Source organism: Gossypium raimondii, chromosome 2 (assembly GCF_025698545.1).
Source record: "Gossypium raimondii isolate GPD5lz chromosome 2, ASM2569854v1, whole genome shotgun sequence".
NCBI lineage: Eukaryota > Viridiplantae > Streptophyta > Magnoliopsida > Malvales > Malvaceae > Gossypium > Gossypium raimondii.
Genome location: NC_068566.1, coordinates 40561799 through 40572753, shown reverse-complemented (window position 1 = coordinate 40572753; position 10955 = coordinate 40561799). Strand labels below are relative to the sequence as shown.

The 10955-nt window shown below is 36.7% G+C and overlaps 1 protein-coding gene across 3 annotated transcripts; it reads right to left on the bottom strand.

Annotated features, from left to right (window-relative positions):
• Positions 1-3557: 3557 nt before the first annotated feature.
• Positions 3558-10158, bottom strand: LOC105788778 (serine/threonine-protein phosphatase PP1 isozyme 2). 3 transcript variants are annotated; one of them, XR_008193729.1, is made up of 5 exons: positions 9620-10158; positions 7119-7898; positions 6632-6731; positions 4428-5868; positions 3558-4273 (listed from the first exon to the last, which is right to left on the bottom strand). XR_008193729.1 is itself a non-coding variant. In XM_012615820.2 (3 exons), exons 1-2 carry the CDS (start codon positions 9813-9815, stop codon positions 7165-7167), a joined length of 930 nt encoding a protein of 309 aa, XP_012471274.1. In that variant the 5' UTR covers positions 9816-10158; the 3' UTR covers positions 6297-6731; positions 7119-7164. The 3 variants fall into 3 exon arrangements, 1 of the variants encoding a protein (XP_012471274.1); XR_001132155.2 differs by having other exon boundaries at positions 3558-5868; XM_012615820.2 differs by lacking the exons at positions 3558-4273; positions 4428-5868 and having other exon boundaries at positions 6297-6731.
• Between the last annotated feature and the right edge of the window lie 797 nt (positions 10159-10955).

Sequence of the window (10955 nt, the reverse complement as noted above, 5' to 3'; positions counted from 1 at the left end):
GACCCGAGCTTCCCACTTTAAGATGTTGAGGCTGGCCTAAGAATTGCTCAAGTAGTGAATATAGCTCAACCCGCATGTCTCCCTTAAATCCATCTTGAAACTCCTTAAATCGTGTATCTATTTTAGCGTTAAGTTAACTCAAAGCTGAGACGTTCCTGCTGAAGTTGACCAATCTCTTTCTGCAATCTGATAATAACTCCATTAGTATCCATAGATCGTGTTGGGGCTCTGATACCCTTGTTGTGCTTCGAATTTCCAGAAGAAAATTTAAGAAGAGAAGAGAGAAATTTTAGAAAGGAATAAGAAGAAGAAGAACTGTGAATTCTCCAATTTCATAACTGTCTCATGTCCTTGTTCTCCATCTAATAAAAGAGAGAATAACAACCCTTAATAGCCTGGCAACGGTCACTTAAAGGCCAAAATGCGCCGTTTCATTAAACAATTTCAACCCATCGCTAAACGTTATTACAATTAAAACAAAAATTAAAATGAACAATGAACATAACAGCCATGCAAAACCATGCAACCCGTGTAAGTAACAGGAGCAAAAATGATCCATAACATTTTGTGAATAATCTTTGGAAGGGAAGGACAGGAGAAGGGGTAGAATGTAATGAACCTGAACATGTTTGCTTTTGATAAAATATCTAAATTTTGATTTAAAGTGAAATGTGATTTATGAATCTTGATTTGATAATCCATATAAAATTTTGATTTTGATTTACTTGTGCAAAAAAAAAAATACATACATATAATATCAATAACAATATTAGTAATTTTTGAAAACTATTCATTATTTTATTGACTCAACTTTAGTTTCAAATAACCCAAAATGATGCGTTACTCTTCGGCTATGAATTCTTGATGACATTAAATTTCATACGTGATCCATTTCCAAATTAAACCTTTTCGAGGTTGAAATGCAAGAAATCAATTTAAGGCAATTATTCATTTTAATACGAGCTTAGAAATTCCAGAAAAATAAGCATAGAAAAGGAAGAAGAAAATCGGAGAGGAGAGAAATTTCAGGAGGTTGAGAATATTGTTTTCATTCATAACTTCTACCCCGGTTTCAAATTAGTTTGACAGGTGGTAGTGACAGCCGTGTACATAATACGTTATGTTCCAATTAAGAAACACGGATGCAAAACGCATCGTTTTGGCTCATTAAAACAGTATCGTTTCACTAGACCAAAACCCTGTAAAAAAATGCACCGTTTGAAGAAATAACAAATCAAAGTAACAAACATAACAAAAATTCAATTTCATGACCGTTGAAACTTTTCACCCATATCAATTACCCCCATTTGCAAATGATCCTTGTCCTCAAGGATCAAACTGGGGATAAAGCTGTTGGAACTTGTGAAAGTCTTCCCAAGTAGCATCCTTAAGGAACGTGTTTGCCCATTTAACCAGTATTTCTGTAGCAACATGACTTCTTCGCTTCACCATTCTTTGATCTAATATATTTGAATTGGTACTTTCTGAAGAGTGTCATCTGACCCAGCTAAAGGCAAATGCTGCTGTGTGAGAACAAGACCAACATGTTTCTTGAGCTGAGAAACATGAAATGTATGATGAATTTGAGAGCCTTCAAGTAGTGTCAACTTGTAAACAACTTCCCCCACTAGTGCTACCACTGGGAAGGGTTCAAAATATCGAGGGGAAAGTTTTTGGTTCGAGTGCTTCCTCAATGACTATTGGCAATATGGTTGCAATTTCAAGTAAACATAATCGCCAACTCGAAACACCCTTTTCACTCCTCCTGCGGCCTGCTAACTGTTTCATACGGTTTTGTGCTCTTCTAAGGTGAAATTTAAAAAGCTTCCTGGTTGTTTCTCTTTGCTGGAGGCTACGATCCACTACTGCCACTGCAGAGTTGCCAACTAAGTACGGTAAGTGGTGAGGGGGATCCTGCCCGTACAAGGCCTAGTCGTTCGAATGACTGAATGGTAGGTGGTGTTGTACCACTATACAGAAACAAGCGACTAGAGGGACTAATCTTGAGGCATTTCTCCAATCATGCGACACAAATAAGCTTCTAGGCAACGGTTAAGCACTTCAGTTTGGCCATCCGTTTGGGGATGGTAGTCTATAGACATGTGGATATAAGTGCTAAGGCGTTTGAAAAGCTCCCTCCAAAACTTGCTAACAAAGAACCGATCCCTATCTGAGACAATGGTGCAGGGAGGGCCATGTAGTTTGTAAATATGATCTAAATATGCTTGGGCCACTGTAATTGCTAAAAATGGGTGAGTGAGCCACAAAGTGGTCGTACTTAGTTGATCGACCACAACTAGAATATTGTCTTTCCCTTTTGAGTTGGGGAGGCCCTCGATAAAATCTAAACTCATTGCAAACCATGCTCAATCGGGTATAGGTAAGGGCTAAAACAGGCAAGGAGAAGCAGCCTGGTCAAACTTGCAAGCTTGGCAAATGGGGCACTCCTTCACCCATTGCTTAACATCATTGGAAAGGCCCTTCCAATTGAGTAAACTGGTTATGCGATATTTTGTAGTATGGACTCCGAAATGCCCTCCAGCTACCCCTATGGATTGAAGAGGTCCTTCATGAGAGTGTCACAATTTCCCACTAAAATTTTACCTTTCCTTCTCAAAACTTGCTAATCCCGCGAGTACTTAGGATGAAAGTGTGGTTGCTGCTAAACCTCTAAGCAGAGCTGGTGTAGTATAGGATCTACCGGTGAGGAAGTTAAAATTCTAGACCACATTTGAGACCAAATGATACTGCCAGTACATTGCAGGAACTGCCCTTCTTCTGTTTGTGGTTTTCAAGACATCTACTATAACATTTTGAGTTTCTCTCCTGTAGGTCACCAAGTAATCGTAGCCAAGCATTTTGGCAACCCAGTTTTATTGGTTAAGGGTAATAGCGTGGCCATCAGTCAAAAAATTCAAACTCTGTTGATTTGTAAGTATGTGAAACCTTCTTCCCACAAGGTAAGGGTGCCACTTTTTAACTACTAACTGTACGACATCTCTTTGTCATATATGGACAAGGCTTGATGCTTATTCCCCAAGGCTTTACTGAAATAAGTTAGAGGTTGTCCCTTCTGCTGCAAGATTGCCCCAATACCTTGACCACCGGCATCTGTGTCAATGCAAAATTCAGTGTTAAAATCAGGCAGGGATAGAACGGGTGCCTGACACATTGCTGACTTAAGTTGTTGGAAAGCTGCTTCAACTTCAGAAGACTAATGCCACTTGAAATCTTTTTTTAACAAATTGGTTAGGGGGTGAGCTACAATGCCATAGTTCTTTATAAGCTGTCTATAATAACCAGAAAGTCCAAGAAACCCTCGAAGCTCCTTACGACAAGTAGGGGTTGGCCAAGTAAGTATTGTTTCCACCTTAGTGGCATCCATGGCCACTGATCCTCCACTGATCCTCTGGAAATGATGTGGCCCAGGTATTCGATTTCAATTGTGCCAAAAGTGCATTTGGACCCCTTAGCATATAACTGATGTTGCCTTAGGAGTTGTAGGATTGTTCGAAGATGCTCCAAATATAATGGCCAATTGTCCGAGTACACAAGAATGTCATTAAAAAATACTAAGATAAACTTCCTCAACAAAGGCCTGAAGACAGAGTTCATCAACAATTGAAAGTTGGAGGGGGCATTGATTAAGCCAAAGGGCATAACCAGAAATTCGTAATGGCCTTCAGGTTCTAAAAGCAGTTTTGTGAATGTCTTTATCTCACATGCAAATCTAATGGTACCTAGATCGTAAATCAAGCTTGGAAAAATAGGTAGCAGTCCCTAGTTCATCAAGTAATTCTTCTATAACAGGAATTGGGAAAGTATCATTGATGGTATGTTGATTTAGCTGCCTATAGTCCACACAAATACACCAACTACCATCCTTTTTTTACCAAAACAATGGGTGATACAAAGGGGCTACAATTGTCTCGGATGACCCCAACTTCAAACATTTCCTTTACGAGCCTTTCTATTTCACTCTTCTGTACAATAGGGTATCAATACGGCCTGACCTTCACTACCACATTTTCATCATTGAGGGGAATACGGTGTTTTTGCAATATGTGAAGTGAAAGTTCCTTTGGAGACTGACACACATCTTCAAATTCTGCCAATATCAATTACAGATCCTCATTATCAACCAAGCTTGACATGTGTAAGAGGGTGAACTTGCTCGATATGATGACAATGGCCAATGACTCTGACCAGTCTGATGCACCATTTTGGTGCTTTGAGTACCACCCATCATCTGAATAGTTCTTGGAAGTATTCCCTGCAAAGTACAACATTGATCATTGTATTCAACTGCAAAGTAAGATAACTGAAATTCCAAACAATGGGCCCCAAATTAGTTAACCATTGAATACCGAGAACCAAGTCACATCCCTTGAGAGCTAGGACTAATAAATTTGTTACAAATTGCTGACCTTGTGCCTACCACTGTACAAATATAACACATTCTGAGTAGACATGATACCCCCATCAGCAATAATGACTTGCAGCTTAGTAGAGAGTTCCACAGGAAGGTTCGACTGTCGAGCCAACTCGGCATCCATAAAATTATGGGTGCTTCCTAAATCCACTAGTATAATACATTGGAATTCCCTATTTGTGCAACCACCCTCATGGTTCTTGGTCTCTGCGACCCTTGTAAGGCATGCAAAGATATAGTCGATAGTGTACAAGTCTCCTCCTCTTAGTCATTAGGTTCAAATTGATCCGGACAGTCTTAATACTCTTCAGATTGGAGACTCTTGACTTCACTTTCCATATCAGATTGAGGCTCTACAACCAACTGATACAATTGAGACTTAGTACACTTATGGCTAGGAGTGTACTTAGCAGCACACCAAAAGCACAACACCTTCTTTCTCCTATCTTCCATCTCACTTTGAGAAGAGACTTAACAAGTCCCTTGTGACCACTTGTAGCAGATGTAGGTCCACCCTATCCTACAGTAGATCCAATCGATGGCAGCATTTTAGGTGTAGAAAACAAGGTTGGGGGTTTGCTAGTACTTGACTAAAGAAACTTCTTTGATTGTTGGTTATGTAGCATAATATTCTCCACTTGTCGAGCAGCGAGGAAGCCCTCTACTAATGATTTAGGCTTGAAGAGCTGCAAATACTGGCTTATGTCTCTCTGCAAGTTACTGAGAGCATAATTTTTAGGCAAATGTAATTGGTTCAACAAGCTTACAAAGGCAACACGGTATCATGCTACTGGTCAACAGTACCCTGTTGCTTGAGTGAAATCAGCTCTGCCATGGGGTCCAAAAATGAACTGGACCCAAATCTCTCCTTCAAGCCTTGTGCATATACATATTAGGTAAGTACATGAAGGCCCCCTATGAGCAAAAAAATGGTGTCAATCTAGAGCCTTACTTTGACATCACCCAAAACTCCTTCAGCCTCAAAAAATTGCTCCAGCTTCGACCACCAGCCCCTGAAGTCGGTCCATCAAAACGTGGACAGTCAAACTTGAATGGCTTTGGTAGTGTCTCAATACTACTCATTCGTGAAGTAGCTCCTGTGTAAATCAACTCAGGTGTTGGAGAAACTGCCAAGGTGTCTTTAGGAGGGAACCATGGTGGTGCTGTGCCTAGAATGCCTTTCCCTTTGTCTGGTGTTGACCCAAAAACTGCCCCCGGATGATTGGCCAAAATATCTCTCGAACAAATATTGCAACTCACTATTAATCTCACACTTGAACTCTTCTCTAATCTCCTTCAATCGTGTCTCAAGCTTACCATCCATTTGAGAAAAATCAATTTGCAGTTGGGCAATCTCCTTTTGTAAGTGACCCATTTCTTTTTGCAATCGAGTGGTGATACCTTCGTTGGCCATGGAGGATCGATGGCTCTGATACCTTCGATACAAGCTTAGAAATTTCAAAAAAAAAAGCATAGAAAAGGAAAAAGAAAATCAAAGAGAACAGAGAAATTTCAAGAGGTTGAGAATACTATTTTCATCCATAACTTCCTAACCCTTCGTCAACAACTTAAAAGGGTAGAATAACGGTTTCAAAATAGTTTGACAGCCGGTAGTGACAACTGTGTACATGATACACTTCGTTTCAATTAAGAAACACGATGCAAAACGCATCGTTTCGACTCATGAAAACAGCATCGTTTCACTAGACTAAACCTTGTAAAAAAATGCACCGATTGAAGAAATAAAAATCAAAGTAACAAATATAACAAAAATTCAATTTCATGACTGTTGAAACATTTCAACAAATATTGATCATAATCCACCTAGATTTAAGCATAAACAACATTTCGAAAGAAAGGAACAAAATTCAAAGCTTAGCTCAATTAGTTTGGATTCAAATATCAACATTTATGTGAGTCCTTTGCTTATATCCCTAAATTACAATCTCTTTTGTAACCTAAAAGAAAAAAAGAAAAACTCATCGCTAGCAATTGTTGCCATCCAAAAATTCAAGAATGAAACTCTAGGTGCCAAATATATTTAACAAAACCAATGAAAATATCAAAATACCCTTATCACTACAAAATTGGGGAAAATAAAAATCGAAGATATCACTTGTCACACATTGGTTGTACCCAATGTGAACCAATCATTCCTTGTCTTTCAATTTCATATACTTTAAAACAAATAATCTGTACCCTTAAAATGAGGAAATGGTGATATTGCATATCCCATATCTTCAAAAAGCCTCCAACGCTGGCGTCTGAAAATCATAGAAACTTTCATCTCGAATCACAACTGTATTTTGCGAAAAATATGTTAAAACCAACAAAGGCAAAGAAAAAACTTGGGAAAACTTTAAAGTTAATGACATGCTATAAACAGGCAAACAACATAAAAATAGGTTCAGAGTTTTACGAGAATTTTCATTATGAACATGATAAATGATGGTTGATGATAACAAATCAAAATGGACAGTTGCAATACATGTATGTAAATACGACGTGTAGTTATTATTAGTGCTCAAATGCTCTCAACATGTCCATAACTAGAAAATAAATGATTCTAAACCACAAATCACCAAAATGAAAATAAGAGTTCAGAATCTAACCTACCAACATAAATAGTAACATTTCATATTCTCGAAAATAGATCATTAACTTCATGGTATAGGTTGAAACTTACATCAGCAATTCCGTGTAGGAACAGAGGCAGACGTCGGTAGTGTCCCTCAACTGAACCCGGGTCTTTTATCAGCAGGCTTAAGAATTTGGAAAGAACACATTAGGCTTTCATCAACACTCATCATTGCACCAGCATTATCAAATTCACCACAGTAGTTGGGAGCGGAAAATATTGTAACAAGCTGTCTGTCAGCAAAGAACTCATAACCATCTTCAACAACCTGATGGGCACGGCAAATGAGGTCCAGATCATTTTTCATTAAGAAGTCAGAGACTCTATCTGGGCCAAATGTGAACGAGACTCCTCGATCACTCATGCCCCAGCCTTTGATATCCCTACCAGGATCTGACCAAAGTAAATCACAAAGCAAACCAGTATCAGGAACATCAGTTGGACGGGTTAAGGCCCTTATCTGATCCAAATTTGTTAGATCAGGGGAAAGGCCACCATGCATACACAAAATTTTGTCATCTATTAGAGCAGCCACAGGAAGACAGTTAAAACACTCGGTAAAGATTCTCCAAACTTTCACATTGAACCTTCGTTTGCATTCATCATAAAATCCATAAATCCGATTAATAGAAGCACATTCATGATTCCCTCGCAAAAGAAACAAGTTATCAGGATATTTGATCTTATAGGCCAGCAAAAGGCATATAGTTTCTAGACTCTGCTTGCCACGATCAACATAGTCCCCCAGGAATAAATAATTAACACTGGGAGGGAAACCTCCATACTCAAAAATCCGCAGAAGATCAACATACTGCCCGTGAATGTCACCTGAAACAAGAAAAAAAAAACAACACGACACAAATTATTGAAACTTCTAAAAAAAGACACAATAAATTGTCAGAATTAAGAAGACAGTCATCCAGAACTACGGTCGAACTAGCATATGAAATATTGAGCTCCATTTCATGTTTCACTTAACCATTTTGATATAGTTTCCACCTATAGTTCAATTAAAACTATGAAAAGTTCCAGTATGTGAAACTAATAAGCAGCTTTACAATATTTGTTCTGGCTGCATTGCTTACCTATTCATATTCGAAACTACCAAGTTGCACCAAACAAGAACTATCTCATCAGTTTTTGGTACAATGTAGGAAGCAATCTTTTAAAGATAAGATAAAAATGAATTCAAAGATATGAGCATTGAGCAATCATTTAGTCCTATTTACTTATAATTGGAAGTTTTCACAACAGTATGAAAGATTCCTCACCATTGATTTTCATTAAAATTGGTTTAGCTTTCTAACAATACTTAAGAACTTTGAGGTTGCTCACGTAATCACCCAATAATAGTTTTCCCATAGAACCCCCATGCATATAACATAGAGAAATACAATGCAACAGACTGTAACAGAAAATATGTAAAGCTAACTTTGGAGGATATTTGCATTATTGCATAGACTTGACAATCTCCAAAACACAGAATTTATGTGCAGATACGACCAAAATGATTTTTATACCATGGTTGGAGAGAGAATCAGCTCATAAATGTCATTTTATAAGGTGCTTGCTTACAATTAGTTATTTTAACTCAATTGAAGGACATGAATTAATAAAACCTGGAAAATATCATGTCTATAGGATAAATCTTTTCCCTCCCAACAAATGCGATTCCTGCAGAACACGCATTGACATAACTTTTCTCTTCTTAAACTCATAATTACCGAAGTCAAAGACAAACATTTCTACTAATAAATGGTTTCTACTTTAACATTCAACAAATCTTAGAGTAGTCATTGAGGATTAACATAAATATCCTGCCTTCCCCATCCATTGCTCTTCAATAGCTGACCTTTCTCAACCTCAGAGACTTCCCTGCCTACACAAGGCATCCTCGAGTAACTAAGATAAAAAGAAGCAAACCAAGTTTAAAGACCCTCATACCCAGACCGTAGCTTCCCTCTCTTCCTCCTATGGCATTAAATTCCAGAGAAAGCTAAAACAAGGATGCAATGCACCAAGACGGTGATAAGTTCGCACCATCCATATCTCTCATCTAATTCAGATTATGTTCATGGCAGAGTTGATTAATAGCTAAGAAAAAACGTACTCAACCTCATTTGCAATTATTCTAAAGATTAAACTTCAATTAATCCCCCTACTTCCATTTTACATCAATTAGCAAGCAGGCTAAGAAACAAATCATACCAAGAACAACATCAAAAAGCAAATAATTTTCAGTTAACGCAATTTAAATAAGAAATCAAGTATTATCTCAATGCAGCTCCTAAGCACTTACATAACCATTCAGGAACACACACACATTTCCTTAATTCCTTCAAATGCATTCAACTTTTCCCTTAATAACATTTCTTCAAAGTTTTCAACTTTTCCCTTAACCAGTCAAAATTAGGAGCACCCAAATCCTAAAACTAAAATTCCCAAAGAACCAAAACATGAATTTCCACCATTTTTCAAATGGAAAATCCAAAAAAGAAAATTTGAATTAAAAAGCTAATATATATTGAAAAAAGAACATAAAGGCGTACCACATATCTTAATGGGAGCTTCAAGTTCAAGAAGAGTAGGCTGCTGAATCAATATTTCCCTTGCAACAGTGCAAAGCTGATGGATCTCACCTTCCATCAGCTGCACTTGCTTGCCCCCTGTCCTTCCCTGCTTAAACTCCAATAAACGACATATTATATTATCCAAAACGGCAGGGTCCATTGTAACAGATCCCATAATTTGAGAAAAATAATAATAAAGAAATCTGTCCAAAAAAACTGTCTTTGTTTTTCTGTTCTGGGTTTTTCAACTTCGTTTCATTTTCTGGTGTTATTTGAAAAAGAAGAGGCGAGGAAGAATGTGGCCTAGCTTGCCTGTGGGGATTAATAAAAGTAATACTAAAGAAGAAAAATTAAAAGAAAAGTGGTGGTGAATGCAACTCCGGAACGGCGGAGAAGCCTAATTTCTGTATGCAAGTATTAAACTACGTCGGAGTCGATGATATAAGGTTTGGCAACTAGCCATTGATGGTTATAAATTTTCAAAAGAACCCCTATTTGCTTCCCTAATATTAGGGTAATATTGTGATAATTGCGAAATTAAATATTCAAATTTTGAAGTAATATTATTTATTTATAAAATCAAATAAATCGGTTTTAACATAACACCACTAAAATAACCCACTTTGGGCAGCTTACTTGTTTTACCCTTATCGTTTACATGTTTTCGACTGCCCATTATATTAGCAATTTATTTTATCATTTAGTGGCTTATCCCTTTCGATTGAATTTAGTGGTGAATATTTTAATTATTATAAAAACATTTTTTAAAATAGGATAAATATCAACTATGATTCAATGCAAAATTATATATGAATTTTGATTTAATTTAATATTGTAAATTATTAACATAATTATCGATATAATATAAATTTATATTTATATATTGCATACATAAATACTTATATTTATCTCGGTATAAAAATAAATTGATGTATTTATTTCTTTAAATGTGTGTGATTAAATCAAAATTAAAGTTTTAAGCATACATTTGAACTACAATTAGAGTTTCAAAATTAAAGTTCATGTATACAATTACACATTAAATCAAAATTCAAGTATAATTTGAAGATTTATCCTTTAAAAATATTGTGAGTTTTAGATTATCTAAAAGGATAAGTTACGCACTTCATCACTTAATCTTTATAAATTTTTATTTTGGGTATCAAAATAAAAGTTTGCAATATGGGCAGTATTCTTACAAAGTTTTCTCATTTTAGTCCCCGCCGTTAATTTATTATTACATACATTTATTTTAGTCACCCAACTTTAATAATTTCTCATTTTGCAAACTCATTTTATCTTTTGATTTTTTTTT

Bases quoted from the DNA above. Each gene is read 5' to 3' on its own strand.
- LOC105788778 (XM_012615820.2), bottom strand. From the start codon at position 9,815: ATGGGATCTGTTACAATGGACCCTGCCGTTTTGGATAATATAATATGT. The intron at 7,899-9,619 runs GTACGCCTTTAT...TTCTTGTTTCAG, and splicing joins AGCTCCCATTAAGATATGTG to GTGACATTCACGGGCAGTAT.